This window comes from Capsicum annuum, chromosome 6 (assembly GCF_002878395.1).
Source record: "Capsicum annuum cultivar UCD-10X-F1 chromosome 6, UCD10Xv1.1, whole genome shotgun sequence".
Taxonomy (NCBI): domain Eukaryota; kingdom Viridiplantae; phylum Streptophyta; class Magnoliopsida; order Solanales; family Solanaceae; genus Capsicum; species Capsicum annuum.
The window spans coordinates 209,928,295-209,945,357 of record NC_061116.1 but is presented as its reverse complement, the minus strand read 5'-3'; the positions used below and the strand labels follow the sequence as shown (position 1 = coordinate 209,945,357).

At 39.1% G+C, this 17,063-nt stretch overlaps 1 protein-coding gene across 8 annotated transcripts; it reads right to left on the bottom strand.

Annotated features, from left to right (window-relative positions):
• Positions 1-707: 707 nt before the first annotated feature.
• LOC107875964 (formin-like protein 20) lies at positions 708-15,927 on the bottom strand. Of its 8 annotated transcripts, none has more exons than XM_047413897.1 (17): positions 15,305-15,926; positions 13,602-14,308; positions 13,300-13,521; positions 10,157-13,209; positions 9,953-10,076; positions 9,589-9,660; positions 8,102-8,200; positions 7,891-7,932; positions 5,837-5,917; positions 5,717-5,767; positions 5,552-5,636; positions 4,407-4,501; positions 3,955-4,026; positions 3,759-3,875; positions 2,584-2,652; positions 2,417-2,483; positions 708-1,678 (listed from the first exon to the last, which is right to left on the bottom strand). In XM_047413897.1, exons 1-17 carry the CDS (start codon positions 15,375-15,377, stop codon positions 1,533-1,535), a joined length of 5,175 nt encoding a protein of 1,724 aa, XP_047269853.1. In that variant the 5' UTR covers positions 15,378-15,926; the 3' UTR covers positions 708-1,532. The 8 variants fall into 8 exon arrangements, 6 of the variants coding, with proteins under 6 accessions (XP_047269853.1, XP_047269854.1, XP_047269855.1 ...); XM_047413898.1 differs by having other exon boundaries at positions 5,552-5,633; XM_047413899.1 differs by having other exon boundaries at positions 5,837-5,896.
• Between the last annotated feature and the right edge of the window lie 1,136 nt (positions 15,928-17,063).

Below are 17,063 nucleotides of genomic sequence, written 5' to 3'. Positions count from 1 at the left end.
GTAGAACTGCAACAGCGTTAACATTAGCCTTGATTTCCAACTTGGCTTTCGCTGCAGTTGAAGTCCTATTCGAATACAGGATTATCAATGCTTATCATCATAAAAGTACAGGCCTTTCTGCTATTGCTTTGGAAGGAACGTTCATTGCTTATTTGTATGCCATTCTTCTGGTTCTTGATATCATTTCTAGCTGTATTTTCTTCGAGTGTTGTAAAACGGGTTGCCAGATGGATGAAGAGGGATGTTTACCTTATCAAATTGAGATTAAAGACAGAGATCACCATGCAGTTCTGCTGATAAAGAACTTAAGAGGAGCTTTCATGAATTCTCTGAGTAACTCAACTGATTCTGCTTTATGTATTATTCAGTTTTCACATGAATTCGTTCAGATATAGGTTCCTGCAGAAGTACATATTATCTCAAACAAGAAAGATAGGAAACAATTCTTCGGTTTATTTGTTGTATAATTATGATATCAAGAAGACTCATTAAGATATAGTGTACGACTGCAAAGTTTTACATAACCCAATACTCTGTTATGCTGAAGTGCTCTCTTTAACAACAGAAGCAACAAATACATAAAGATTGACAAAGTGGCAAATTTCTTTCCAAATCCTGGTAATTCAGACAGTAGATTATCAAGATTACATGGTGTTCTTGAGGTAACACGTGGACGGCAGAGTATGAAAAGTAACAAGATTTCAAGATCAATGAATGAAGATATCATCTTATTTCCCAGAATTTGATTCCAAGAAAGGTGGGAAACTAATCCTACAGCCTATATTTTGTTACATTGCTATTGCTAAAAAATACCTATTTTCTATCCTCTTCTATGCTTTCTGTACAATTTTCCGTGTTGGATTCTCATGACAAGGAATCCGTTTCTATGTTACAACGAAAAGAATCAGTTAGAAATCTAAATACAGGGTGTTAGTAGAGCTTTGTACAAGCTGTTCATGTTATACTTCCAATTTACAGTTTGCATGGCATAATTTTCCATCAAGGTGCACGCGCCGACACTGCAGTAACTACATTTTGCACCAACAACAATTCTATCGCGTAGGTTAATCATGCAGCACACGCCCAGCAACAAATGCATACCCAAATTTGCATTCTTTAGATGCATTTCTCTGTTTAATCATGCAGCACACGCTCCAGGATGGATGGCAGTCATGATCACCCGTCAATAACAAAATCCAGGTGATCGAGTTTTGGACCAACGGGTTGCTTGCATCATCCAAGAGCTCAGACGACAGTCTCCTTGAGCTTCTCTCTGCAAAGCACTCCAAGAGCCCAGACAAGAATATGTCCTTTTTCAGTTTCCCTCTGCAAAGCACTTCTGCCATTTCCAGGCTCACAAGCTTTCATGTTCGACGTTCTTTCTTGAACCCAGAGAAAGCCAAAGCCAATAGATCAACATTGGAGGCTTCTGGTTTGACTTAAGAGCAGTGTCAGTCAACACAGTTAACCAACAGACAGAGGCCACATGACACAGAAAGATACCCTGAAGCATGAATCATCCCCATTTACTTCTAACCTTTCTTTCTTAAGCTGCTTCCTTCTGCATTCTCAGCTTCGGCTTCCTTCTGAGCTTTCTTCTTTTCTAGTTCAGCCTGCTTCAAGTTCTCATCATGGGCTTTCCGGAATAACCTCACAAAATTTAAGAGGGTTGCGGTGACTGCACAGAGCATGAAACAGATACCACACAACAAATAATTAGGAGTCAAACCCTCAAAAGCACTAGCACACAAATGAGAAGAAAAATAATGAAGCATATAAAGGAATAAGATTCAGCGGATTGAATAACAATGCAACACGGACATAAATTTAGAATTTCTCGAGTAAATTCTTTGCAGGTAACCCAAATAACAGGTGGTGCAAACTAGGTCAAATGCTGATTTGATTACTGTTAGCGCGTTTAACTAGAAAAGGACAGTTTGAGCTCTATCCGCAGCTATGCGCCAAATGGTTTGCCAGAGCCCTAGACAATGTATGCTCTACTAGTAAACTTCTCCGCATATGCTAGATTTACCAAGTCTGAGAACTTAGAATGTTGTTGGCAAATCCACGTCTGGCGCGATCTTAATTGAATATAACACATATCTTTCTCTGAAACAGGCTGAGTATATTATGGAGAGGTTCCTATTCCCAAGAGGATTAGCAGTAGTAATACACCTTATTACTATGTTCATGTATATCCAAATAAGCGTGCTAAGTTATCAGACAATGTCAAGAAGATTAGCAGTAAACACAGCTGTAGTACACCATTACAATATTCTCATATTTGGTAGTGTAACTCTGAAGGACATCAAACACAACAATGTAAAAGTTCACAACTCTAGAAGACCACTTTCATCAGCTCAATTTTGTTACCAGAAGGCCAATGAGGGGATAAAATATTTTGTACAAATGCTACCTTGTTCAAATGGACATTTGGCAGGATCCTCGTTAAAATAAAGCGCAAGTGCATCTGCATTTCTGCCCTGTGCATCAAGTACAACCATAAAACATATCATTGACACTATAAAAATAGATTCTGTAACATATTACAACAAAGAGGTAGCTAAATGCAAAGGAAATTACCGCCACAGAATACAACTCCCGGAGAGAGCCCACCTCTGCTTCAGATGCACCAATGAATTCCTTCAAGGTCTGGTTTGCCGGACGTAGAAAATCAAACTTGTAAGGACCAGAAGATGGTGCACGTTTTACTAATTTCAAGTTAAGAAATGATTGCAACTTAATACCATCATGTGTAATGAATTCTATCAACTCTTACGTTAAATGCATACCGAATTAATGAAAGAAAGTAGAAATGATGAAAGGTAAAGATATTCAATTTACGAGGAAGCCAAATAGTGCTAGTCCATCAAAATGCAGCTGCAAGATAAAAGACTATTCTATCCAGCAATCAAGTAGGAGGAAGAAATGACAATCACAATTCTTTGTTATCTTCTATCCAAATGCAAACATCAGTGCTTTACTTCTCCAGAAAACTTTTACCCTCTTTTTGGGTAATAGGGGGGACACATCAGTGAAAGATAAGAAAAATTTCTCACTAACAGCAACGACTTTCATCCTGAGGTCAAACCATTATAGGGACTGACTGAAACTTTATTTGGCTTTATCAACTATCATGGTGAATATTTTGTAAAAACCATACTCTTGAAAGGAGACTCAGGCTTTTGTGAAGAAATGGACCATGGGCCTAACTCAACCCAAAAAGCAAGCTCATGAGGTGAGAATTGCTCAAGACCATATAAGAAGACAAACAACCCATTCCTAATTTAATGTGGGACACTTTACAACTCTCACTTTGGGAGAATTGCACAAGAACATATAAGGGGACAAACAACCATCCCTTATCCAATGTGAAACACTTTACAATTTTCACTTTGGCCAAGGAAAATTCTTTCACATATCACATCCTATTATAGAGTATTTGTTAGTGCTGAAGTTTATTATGATCCTCTCAGATAATAGGCAGACTTGATTTGTTTATACTTTGATAAAATTCAAGTGCCAACTGTTTGTTAGAGCTTGATCTGCTCTAAGGGTAAAAAGAATGGACCCTATAAAGAGAGAGGCGGGGGGGGGGGGGGGGGGGAGAGAAAGCTTGAAATATAAAGACCTATAAATGCGGCTCGGCTTTGTAAAGAACAATGTGCAACAGAAAAGATCCTTTTGATCCGATTTTAAATTCTATAGGAAGAGGAGAAGTTTATGAAGTCCTAAAATGAAGTATTTCACAGTCTTACCTTGCAAAAGATTTCAGACACGGGCCCATCATTCGCAGATGACTCGAGTTCCTTCTTAACTTTTTCTAGCCCCTTGATGATTGCTTGCATTTCTTCAGCCAAAGACTTCAATTGAATCTGCAAGGAGAAACTAATTTCGAACCAATCTGGATAAATTAAAGAACTATCAACAGAAAGAGATAGGTTCATAGATAACCTTTGATGCAGCTTCCATGCTTACAAGACCTTCATGGAAGTCTAAAAGTGCTGGTGACTTAGAAGCAAGAACCTGAGAAAAGAGAGAGAATGTTAACATGAGACAACTTCACATAGTATAATCAGTTAATAACGCCTTACTCAGAGAGGAGGGATAAAGAATGATAAAGTAAAACAGGATAAGATATTCAGGTAAAAATGATTTTGTACATTGGATCAGCCTCTTGTCCCTTATTACCTCTTTTCGTGCATCCATGAGATTACAATTTGTATAGAAGATATAAAGGATCATTTTCTTGTAGATTCTCTACTTTTTGTTATACCGCGTGCATGCAAGAGTTTTATACCATCATAAAATTATTCTACCTTCTCAAAAAATAAATAATTAAACAGAGGGGTATTGAGTGAACGCGAGAAGCTTTCTGGAAACAGCAAATATGAAATGGACAGTACCTGACAAAGATAATTCATGAGTGTCATCTTGTTGTTAGTAGCACGTGTATCAGTGAGCTTCAAAAGACTGTCCAACTTAAATCCAATGGCAGAACCTGGAGTAAAGAATTACATGGAATTTAATTTTGAAATTTTGTTGACCCAAACTTCAAGCTTGTTGTTCACAAACCCTATAATGTCCTCAACATGAAATCAGGTCTGAAGTTCCACAGAACTAGTTTAGCCACATCAATAAAGCATAATATTCTTAGTGCATGAAACAGTAGTACGTAATAATCAAACTCGTGTTAATACTCATAAAACACTGACTATATTTCCAAAATTAGAATCTACACGAAGATTTCCAGATCCCAAAATGGCAAAATCAATTAACTTTGGGAGAATAACTGTGAGTAGGCATTTGGTTAGTACTCTAGTTGACTTAGAACAGTTGAAAAGGTGAAGATGAACAATGTTATTTGACAAGCAACAAAAAAGAAAAGTGTTATCCAGACTGATAACTTAAGTCCATGAAGGTATAATCAGGCCTGCACCTCAAATGACTAAATTAAGGTACTTGGACTCATTTTACCATTTTAAATTACATCTATTGATAGTATATGCAAGAGTTATATTGATATTTGTTTTATAACAGTAGGATCTTGAATGTTGAGTTATCTCTCCAAAAATTTGCAAAGCCTATCAAATTAATAAACTATGTGGCTTAACTTTACTTTTTTGCACTCTGATCGTGAAACTAAATGAACTCCAATGGAGAAGAATGGATATAGAAGATTCATACTGCCACCTCAACTAATTTTGGATTACTAAGCAGCATACTTGGGGTCAACGCTTATGCTACTTTTTTAAGTAGAAAAATATATAAATAATTGAAACCAAACTCCCCCTGAATTAATCAAAAAAGTATTTCCCATTCTAGCAACAAGCAATTATTGTTTTGAATTTTCCCCATACCCAAAGAACATTAAGTTCCACTATTGCAACATTCACAAGAATCCATTATTGCATTTAGAGAATAAAATTTCCCCATTACTTTATATTTAATAGAATTGAAGGTTTTGAAACCTACATGATGGGCATCAATGGTTGAAAAGGTAAAATGCTTGTAATGCTCCTGGAGGCATTCCAAAGACAAGAATTCTTACCTCTGGCAGTTCCCTGGTTTAACGTATTCCCAAGAAACAAAATCTTCTTCAATATCTCCTTTAATTTTAAAGAACTTCGAACCTGCTACATGCACGTTGAGTTTTTGTTAACAGTAATATAAAACGAAAGAACAAAGAAGAGATATGCAGAACCTAGAAAATTACCTCTTCGCATGCAGAATTCACTGTGTTTAAGCTTTTCTTGAAGTCTGTCACCTGAAATGAAGCTAAATTCAGATGACACGAAATAACTTAAGCATGGAAGAACTCTAGATGCACACAAACCTGAGACTTGAACTGAATCTTGAAAAGAAACACTCTTAATTTCGACTCTACCCGTGGCACCTTCATCAACTCCAAAAAGAACTGACAGTCAAAGGTAAAATCAGGACACCGGAGAAGCATGAGATCTAAGCTAGAAGGTACTGTAAAATGAAATCAAGTATCAGGTATTCCTCAAATCTTGAAATTGCAAGATGACCGAAGGCAGGGAAAATAAACAATTCTTACAAGAATTTCCCAAACGTGATAATGGAATAAAGGATTACATCATAAATTGGACTTTGACCACTCTAATCATTCAATCATAAGAAATATTTGATATGCTTAGGCCTCCTTTCTATTCTACCATTTGCAAAAGTTGGTCATATATTTTCTAGACAAAGATCCCTTTTTCTCTCTCTTCTTTTCCTGTTCTTTTTCCTTAGTTCTTTCCAGTATTATCGAAATACCAACAGATTCAACATGCTCATTGGCTCTCTGCTTTCTAGCTCCTCTTATCTTCTCTGCGCTCCCTATCAACATTGACACACTCTTCTTTCCTTTCTCACTATGATTCTCATAGTCAACCTGCTACTGTCACATATCCAGAAGCTTGTACATAACTTGGTAAAAAATTTTAAATGGGGCAATAGGCTAGAGACCAGCAGCAGACTTCGAGAGGGAATAGCTAGGACCAAATAATAGTCATTAGCATGCACGGATGGATACTAGACTTTGACAGATAGGGCCCTTCGATTTTTCTATCAGAACTAGGACCAAACAATAGTCGTTAGGATGCATGGATGCATACACTTTGACAGGATAGGGCCCATGATTTTTCTATCAGAATATTGGAACTAATAAGGAGCGCTTCTTCCATCCGTGTTATAAGCTTTGTATGACTTTTGTTTCAAACTACAACAACATAGTCAGTGTAATCCCATAAGTGGGGTTTGGGGAGGATAGAGTGTACGCAGACCTTACCCCTATCTTGGGAGGTAGAGACTTCTGTTTCAAACTAAATCTGGTAAATGATTATTTCATCAGACATGACACTGACAATGTAGATTTCACCATCAAAAAGGAGAAAACTCCTATGTTTACTTTCCAACAAAGTTTATCTTGTTTAGTTCATTAATGAGAAGTAATCTTGGTAAATAGAAACTTCGGTTACCGGACCAAAAAAGGCAGCCTGGTGCACTAAAGCTAGGCGATGCACAGGGTCCGGGGAAGGGTCGACCACTGTACGCAGTCTTACCTTGCATTTCTATTAGAGGCTGTTTCTAAGGCTTGAACCTGTGACCTCCTGGTCAACATGGCAGCAACTTTACCAGTTACTAGAATTATGTAAAATATATATTCAGTTACCAGACCAAAGAGATAAAATATGTAACCATATTCAATCCCCTTGGTGGACACATGAAAGTTCAAACTTTAAGCATTGTTCACCAAACTTTCTCCTTGAATTATGAATAAATAGAGCTTGGATATCGAGAACTATGCCCTCCCTCATCTTGACATTGCACTACTAAAGACAGCCTTACAAGAAAGCAACATAACTTCAGAAGATGCTACTCTATCAAATAACAAGAAAATATGCATCCCAATATAGGTTGACTAAAGAACTATTCTGCAGTTAAACATTTAAACGGAAGCATATTAGCCCTGTTCAACTTTTCTTCCCCACCAACTGATCTCTTTCTCTTTGAAACAGAAGTCAGTTAAGGTTACTGATGTTATTAGATGGTAAAAGAAGATTTCAGATTGTGCAGACTTGTCCTGTTACTTAAGGTTAGCTACCATGGCCTGCCGAGTAAATAAACAAGTTACATTGCACAATCTAAGATCCAATCATCAAATATTAGTTTACAAAAGGTTGCTTTAACTCCAAAGTCAGTTCCAAATATAGCTGCATGTTTCCTGAAAATCAATCCCAACTTCATAGAGCACCTATGTCAACATATTACAGTACAGAGAGATGAAAACTTGAAAATGATAGGCATTTATAAAATATGACATAAAACAAAGACCATCACCATGCAGTGATTATATAGTAACTATAAAATTGATGTGCTAACCTGTTCACACTTTCCCAAAAGTTCCTTGTCACCAGTGTAACCCTGAGCAGTTGTATTAGCAAAGTCATTTAAAAGATTTAGAAGTAAGAATTTATAATATTTTGCAAAGATAGTAATTGAAAGAGAGAGGAGACTGAAAGGAGTAGAGGAGCAGAGAAGAATGAGAAATCAAAGTCAGGAGGGATAAGATCTTCAGACCAGTAAACTTTACCTTAAGAAGATCCATTTCATCTTTCGTAGGACAAAATTTTATCAGATTCTCCACCTGATCTGCGTCTAAAATAGACTCATCCATTGCCAATGCAGCTGCCTATGACCATAACAGAACCATTGTCATCGCGTAACAAGAGAAGACTAGAGAACATTGTGAGGCCAAGCAAGAATATTAATCAATTAGCTTGGCCTAAATCTAAGACCAGTTGGATATGCTAAATGCATGCTTTATATGCACTTTGCTTAATTCAGCCCATTGTATTCCAACACAAAATAATACCTTTTATTCGTTAAAAGTTTATCTTTTCATGCAAATTAGAGGTTCTTTAAACCTCAGACTTCTGCACGAAATCACCTAGGGATAAGCAAGACTATTCAAAAAAGGGAATCACTTAGATCTACCAAGTGGAGCCCAGTATGTACTACGGAGAGAGTTTTTAATTCTATTTTTTGTTCTCCGTCTGCCCTGATTTCAGGTTTTACGCATTTGTGCCACACCTTGACAAAGAAGGACAGAGTGTAGCCTGCAACTTGCCACATTGTGTACCAAAGGACCAAAATAAACGAAGTAGAAAGATGAAGGAGAAATAATAAAAGAAAGGAAAGTCCTATGAGGTCTCAGCATCTTGAGTGTGGTCCTAGACCATTTGAACCACAATGGGAAATCCAATTAACAACAAAGTAGTTGCCACATTAACATATCAAACTCAGTTTTTTGAGGCTCAGGATTCCGACAGCCTGAGAAATTCTTATTTTCTCTCTCCAATGAACAACGATAAGACGGATTAAGAGCTAAGACCCGCCTATCTCAATTGTTCCCCTACTTTCCAGGTAGTGTTGTATTCTTTTCAAGCTTAAAGGAAAGGAGGAAAAATAAATGATCTCTTATACTATGACTTGATAAGGATGGGTAGCTTGACTAGGGGCCCCAAATGCGTTTAACTTGTATCAGTTTTTCATTCTGTATAACACCAAAGTAGTCTGAATTATGTGAACCATGCTTACATGGCCAGGTAGCATTCCTTTGTCACTACTATTTTATTTCCCAAGATTAAAACACATTTATTTAGCCTCTAGAATTTTTATGATGTGATCTGGAAGAAATGTTTAAACTAGTAGGATATTGGAAGAAAGCAAATAATTGAGCTAGGTGACTGCCAAGGGATCAGTATTTCCTTATACTATTAGCCATGAGCAGTTTAAAATTTGATATGAACAGCGCAGTCTGTGACTTGTAGTTGAGCTGAAAAAAAGAGAAACTCAGAACATTTGAAGATATAAACTCTCACTATCCTTAACACATATATGGAATCCCGCTATCTTATTCAGTTATATTGCATGACTTAACACACAGACACACACACGCACACACCTGGGTGTGTGGGCATGCGCAATCAGGAGATGGAGTTATTTTCCGGTTAAAATAAAGGATACAAGCCTTCAAAAAAGAAAACACATAATATTTAATAGAAGAACTAAACTAACCATCATGTCTGGAAGTGGCATTTTCACTTTTGTGAGCATAATCTCCGTATTATTTGCTCTTCTTAGGTCAATCTACGGAAGAAATACAAAGGAGAGAAATTAGGAAAAGAAGAATTCATGTAAGACAGTTAAAGAAAACAAAGAAAAAGAATTCCTCATAACTAATAACCAATGTCAAATTCTCATAGAAAGCAACTACAGTTAATCATCTAAGAAGGATCTGGCAAATTTTTTTTAAAAAAAATAAACGTGATAGAACCAGGAGATACCGCAAGAATAAAGCACCAAACTAAATAGCAGTCTTTATTTGTTAGATTCTTTGCAGACAGTTCCTAGAAAAAAGGCATTGAGTAATATTAATTACCAGATGAACCTTGTCCGGTTTAGATTCAGCAGACTTCTTCTTTCCCCCAGATTTACCAACACTACTTGACTTGGGAGTGGCTGAGAAAAGAACCTCAATTTCTGACACATCAAACTCCGGTGCACTTGATTTGGAGCAAAAATAATCAGTATTTCAGTGGAGTTGAATATAGGCACTGTCAAACTAAAAAAACATGGAACATACACTTGAATCTCTCCATGTCTCTGCAGTTCCTCCCATAGGCTTCCCTGTAGTGCCCTGGTAACCTTGCTCCAGTGCAATGGCTTTAAAGTAGATCTTGACCGTGAAAGTGCTGGAGCTCTCCCAGCAGGAAGTCCTCTGCCGGCTGCCCCAGGTCCTTTAGAGCCAAATAGTGGTGGCGGGGGAGGTCCACCACCTGGAGGTCTTGGACCTCCAGGTGGGGGAGGTGGACCCGGTGCTCCACCTCCAGGAGGTGGGGGGGGAGGTGGACCTGGTGCTCTACCCCCAGGAGGTGGTGGCGGAGGTGGACCTGGTGCTCGACCTCCTGAAGGTGGTGGACCAAGTGTGCCACCTCCAGGTGGGGGTGGAGGAGGTGGTGCTCTGCCGGGAGGAGGCGGAGGTGGTGGAGGACCGCCACCCGGGGGAGGCGGAGAAGGTGGAGGACCGCCACCGGGGGGAGGCGGAGGTGGTGGAGGATCTGGAGGGCCACCACAAGGAGGAGGTGGAGGAGTTGGTGGACCAGGTGGGCCAGCACAAGGGGGAGGAGGAGGAACTGGAGGTGGAGGTGGAGCTCCTGGTAGTGGAGGAGGAGGAGGAGGAGGAGGAGGGGGTGGAGTTGCCGACAATGGAGGAGATGGTAAACATGCAACATGCAAAGGAGGTGGGGGAGGAGGTGGTGGAGGCGGTGGTGGTGCTCTAGATAAAGAAGATAGGGTGGAAAGAGGACGAGGACAAAGAATTGAAGGTGGATTTGGCGCAGGTGGAATACTGTACGAAAGGGGTGGGGGAGGGGGAGTTGGTGCTGGAGAATTTCTTGAAGGAGGTAGGGGTGGAGGAGGTGGAGGCAGAACTAATGTCGGAGAATTTCTTGAAACAGGTGGGGGTAGGGGTGGAGGTGGAAGTGCAGATAGAGGTTGAATTGGGGTCGGATCATTTCTTGGTGGAGGTGGAGGTGGAGGTGGAAGCAGAAATGACGTCGGAGAATTTCTTGAAACAGATGGGGGTGGAGGTGGAGGTGGCGGAGGTGGTGGCAGAAATGACGTTGGAGAATTTCTTGAAACATATGGGGGTGGAGGTGGAGGTGGAGGTGGAGGTGGCAGTGGACATGGAGGTGGACTTAGTGGAGGCAAAGGTGGAGGAGGTGCATTTTGGGAAGGAGTTGAGGTAGGTGGAAGTGAATCACTCTGTAAGGATGGTGATGATGGTGAAGGAGGAGAAACTTGCATAAGAGGTGGTGGGGGAGGCGAAGCCGAAGCACCAAGTAAAGAAGGTAGCTCAAGTGAAGAAGGAAGATCTGGTGATGGTGGAGCACTCACTGATAACAAAGAAGAAACTCCAGACACAATTGGAAATGATGGAGGTGGTGGAGGTGGTGGAGGGACACTGCAAATTGTAGGGATAGGGGGAGGGGGAGGGGGAGGGGGAGGAGGTGGTAGTGGTGAAGTGGACATCCCAAACCTTTCTAACTTTTGTGCAGTGGGTGCATGTGGAGATGGAGGTAGAGATGGAGGTGGAGGTGAAGGTGGCAATGGACTTGATGATACAAAGGAGGACGTTGCACAAGCCGCATTTGGTGAAGAAGTGGGTGAGGGGGTTGGTGACAATAACCTACCAACTCTCGGTACAGTAGATAATGTGGGTGATAAAGGTGCGGGAGGAGGAGGAGAGCTACACATATGAGCCATTCTTGACCCATTTGATGACGGAGGGGGAGGCGGGGGTGGTGGTGAAAAGGATTTAATGTTATGACTATGAGAGCTACCCATATGAGTCTTTCTCAAGCTATTTGATGGTGAAGGTGGAGAGGGAGGGTAAGGAGGAGGTGGGGGTGGAGGTGGAGGTGGAGGTGGAGGTGGTGATGTGGATTTGACATAATGACTAAGTGATAGGATTTGAGAAGGCAGAGGTGGGGGTGGGGTTGAAGGTGGGGAAGGGAAGGAGTGGTGGGTCAAAGAAGTAGTTATAATATGTCCTTCCTGCGAAGACTCAGGTGGCGTTGCGGAAGCTGGCATGTTAGTACTTGCTTCCTGAATAGGAGGCAATTCAAGTGATAAAGAGCTTGGATATTGAAATGAAGGCAGTGAAGAACTTGGAGGGGATGCCTGAAGGTCCAGTGTCGGGCTTTCAACTGATTCTGAGGAAGAGGTCATTGCAACACGTGCCCCCTTGACAGTTGACATGTCTAATGATGCAGGACATGAAGAGCGTTTCTTTGGAATATGACCTGCTCCAACTGGAATTTTAACTTCTGAAGAAGATCGTGGAGAGGGCGATTTTGATTTATACCCAGATTGAGAATCTCTGACAGCAAGTGCAGGTGGAGCACTCTTATACCTTGAAGCTGGATATGCCACATGCATTGAATTAGTGTAAGAACCTTTATTAGAAGGGATCCACCGAGACACTGCATTTGGCTTTGCTATTCGCGACAAAGTGTTCAGGGATTCTTTCTGTTTAGATTTATTTTTGGGTCCAATCCCATCAGCGGCAAGTTTGGAGTTGGATGCTAGCTGTTTCTTTGGAGATGAAGGTGCCTTTGCATTTTTTTTGTTACTGATATCAGTAGTCAACCGTGAACCTTGCCTCTCTCGTCTAAAGGTTCCTTCTACATCTTGCTTATCGTCCCCTTCGTCTAACATGATACTTACCCCCGGTGTTTCTACTTCTGAGTCCTTGGGACTAGAAACATCAGAAAGAACAGCCTTGGAGTTTATCAAATCGTCCTTATCCCCTAAACCATTTGTTTTTGATGCTTGTTGAGTAGAATCCATATTTCCTTCAAGTTTGCGATTCCCTTCAACAAATGCAGAGTCTTGAAAGGCATGGTGTTCCAATTCCTCTTTCCATATTTCAATGCTTTCATCTTCATGCACACTGTCCTGAACTGAATGGGCATCAGATTCCGTTCTTCCATCCTGTCCATCAACAGCATTGCAGAATATCTCTTCTGCCTCAAAGAACTCGTCTGGTGAAGCACTTTCAGTCTCATTATCATCTTCAACTGGTGCTTCAGTGGTGATAATAGATGGAAGAGCATCAGCATCCGAAACGAGTACCTGGTACAGTAATGAGCATTCTTCAACTCCTATAGTTCCCTGTTAAAGGATAATGAATGAAGAGCTAAGTTCGAGGAATAAATACCAAACCTCTGCTTTGAACTCCCTAGAGAATTGGTCTTTTGCATCCCATGGAACATCAATTTCATCACGAGTTAACATCAAAACATTTGAGCGAATAAATGCGGTGTGAAACATAACTCTGAATATCATTACTTCCCTAACTAGATCATCTTCCAAATGCATGCACTCAAGAACAACATCTCCTTGAACACGGCAGTGGATATCTATTTTCACCAGTGCACACTCTTCCTGGAGAGGAGAAGTCAGCACAATACTTCAGATTTCAGCTAATTACCTGTAAGGCTCAAACATTTGAAGCTTAGCATTACCTGTCGGTAGAGGCGACCATGTTGTTTTGTCTTGGAAGTTGAAAAGAGGAGTTTAGAACTCCTATTGGACGTCGGTGAAGCAGGGTCCAAACCATAGACACGAAGCACCAGCCGGCAGCCCCTCCCACCATCAAATTGAGGAAGGACCCTGAGTATGATACAATCTAAAGCAAAAGGTATATCTGATGGCAGCCAATCTAAGCCAATATTTCTTGTGGTGATATAGTGAAGATATCTAAGCTGAGATGGCTGTGGATTCAAAGGCGATAAAACATAAAGAAGTTCCCTAGGAGCTTGCCTGTATACCATGTCAAGAGTCTTCTGCTCACCAGTGTATTGTTCTCTGTACAAAAGAAGGCCAGCAAGCATGAAAGCAAGTACAGGCCACCCTCCCCTCTCACAGTGCATCAACAGTACATTTTGTTGGCCCTCGATTGAAAGCCAGCTCTCACTGGATCGCAAGTAGTGCTTGATCATTTCCAGTGGCAATACTGGACACCCTTCATATTTTCGAGGATAATCCATGACCGTCATATCATACTGCGTTAATATATCTGATATTTGACTCTTGTGATCTCCTTCTTTGAAATTAAAAACCATGAAAGAAGCATCTGGATAGTGGTCCTGCAGCTGAGCTACAATACCTCCCAGGTACGTCTTGTACTCATATTCGTCCAATGTGTCCGTTGAGAAGCAACAATCGAACACTGAGAAGTGTGAATAAAAAAGAAAAGCAGAGAAGCATCATTAGTCATAAAACCAACCACATAAATTATTAGTTCAAGTTACATCCACCTTTAAGATAACGAAGATAGTAAGCTTTACGGGCATCACTTAAAATTGTAAATTAAGTTCACCTTCCAAGCCACAGAGCAGAACAGCTAGGCAACAACAAAAACATACCCAATATAATTGTAAAAATATGAGTAAGAATAGGAATAATATATAGAATCCTATTTGGAAAAGGATTGAAATGTGGTACCTATAAATAAGGTCTCCGTGTAACCATGGAGATACAATAATTCAATAATATTCTTCTATTATATTTTCTCAAAATAATCCCACAAGTCGGATCTGGGGAGGGTAGAGTTTAACCAGACCTTACCCTTAACTTGTGAGGTAGAGATGTTGTTCTCAATAGACCCTCGTCTCGAGGAAAAGCATACCAAAGCAGATCGGGAAAAAAAAAGTGAAGAAATCATGCCCACAAAGCATTCTTAAAAAAGAAAAGAGGAACAGTAACTACAACAGAGCACAATAGCGAGGCAAACTACCAAAATGATGGAGCATCATATTTTCAGTATTCTTTCAACAAGAAACTCTCTACCTCACGAAATAACGTGGGATTACACGGATATGTTGTTTTCTCAACAAGAAGCTGAATTTTCCCAACACTAATTATTTTTCAGCTCATTCACTTCGAAGCAATTTGCTGATATTCTCATAGGTAAAACTAAACGACAGACATTTCGAAATGTGTGAGGTCTAGCTTCAAATGCAGCTAACTAGGATACGATCATTTAAGCTTTTCTTCCAAAATCAGCTGGAAAATTGAAAATTTATACCCAAAAGCCATTAGAGAAACTTTTTCCTATTACTACAAAACTGATAAACAAAAATGTAGGTGATGCAAGGCATTCTTAGAGGCAAAAACGATAGAGAGAAACGCGTAAAACAGGAGAATTAGGGGAAGAAAAACATACCATAGACCCGTTCAGAGATCTCAAGAAGCCGATCCGGCGGCTTCCTATAGAAGAATCGTCTGAACAGCGCCATCTAATGGCGCCGTTTCTCTATCAATCGCATCCAAGAAAATCCTTTAAGATTCCAATGCACACAAACTGATCGATAAAATGTCTCAACGGATCCTCCCACAATAACACATTTTTAAAACAAAAATCCCAAAATGGAATAATGGGAAAACAGGGTGGATGATTAATGCAGAATCGGAGCTGGGTTTTTGTTAAAATTAAAGCAGCTCAGTTGCAATTAAAATTGGATTAATGAAGGAAGAAAACTATTATTATTATTATTATTATTATAATAATTATTATTATTATAATTAAGAAATGAATGACGAATTAGAGTAAGGGAAAGTGACAGTAAATTAGGGGGGATTAATTAAGAAAATGAAATGAAAATTATGATGATGAGCTGCATTGACATTGATGAAACTCCGGGAGAAAAGAACCGGGTTCGGAAGTTGACCCGAACCGGTTAAGATCGTTGTTCGTTAGATTTGATATTATATTATGTACACGTGGCGTATGTCCACATCAAAGAGAATGTCAGAAAGGGGATCTTAGTTTTTGTCTTTTTTTACTGACAAAAAAAGACCCGACAACTTTATAAATCACAAAAGTCACAATTTGAACCTAGTATTTTGTCTTATTAGGGTTCCTCATTCTTTTTTTAAAAAATAAATTGTTTTATTTAATACATTAACCAGAAAACGAAATGTATCTCTTTCAGATAGGGAATATACATATGATGCGTAATTAAAATTTCGATTTGATAATTTTGATTTTCAATTTTTGAAAATATTATACAAATTGCTTTAGTTTGTTATTGTAATTGTATATTATTAACAGGAAATAAATCATTTAAATGACCTGAAATATGATTCAATGTAATTGATAGCACTTGAAACTCTCCATCTTAGTTTGATCTAATCGATAAAGAATGCAAGGTTCTTGAGCGATTTACGTATTTATTATTTTTGCCTCTTGGTCGGGTCTTGGGTCGGTTCCTCCCATTGTGGTATACTTGGTGTCAAACCATTAGAGAGGGGGTAATTTTGAGAGAAAAATAAGTTGAAATACCCTCTCAAGTCTTTAATTAAAAAAAGATGATAATTGAATCCCACAATATTATTAAGTTTAAAAAAAAAAATAAAGTCGCTTAAACAACTGAACAGTTGTTCGACAACTTTTATTTGTTGAGACAACCTTTTTAGTTTTTGGAGCGAAAATGTTTTAAAAAAAATGGGAAAAAAAATCCCTTTTACCTAATTTTTAAAACTTGAAGGACCCTCACTTAATTGAGAAATTTGTTTATCCTCGGATCTTTAGTATTCCCTTATTTATTACCTGTGTCTACTATTTAGGCAGAATACCCTCACCCATTCTTACTAAGAAACTGAAAGAAGCCTCAAAAATAGAAGAAAGGGAGGAAAGTGAGGAAGAAAGAGATGTAGAAATTGTTTCCCAAACGAAGGGGAACTTAATTCAAAGTCTCTAATTTTGAGCCAAATGATTAATGAAGGAGTACCTTTTAGGAAAAAACTAACAAAAGAGATTTTTGCTCAGTTTCAAATAGTTCAGAAGTGTTTTTAGATCTTTTCCGTTTAATTTCAACATTAACCAGAAAAGAAAGTAGCCCTTTCAGACATGGAATATACCTATGATGCGTCATTAAAAAATCAATTTGATAATTTTGATTTTAAAATTTTAATATTTAATA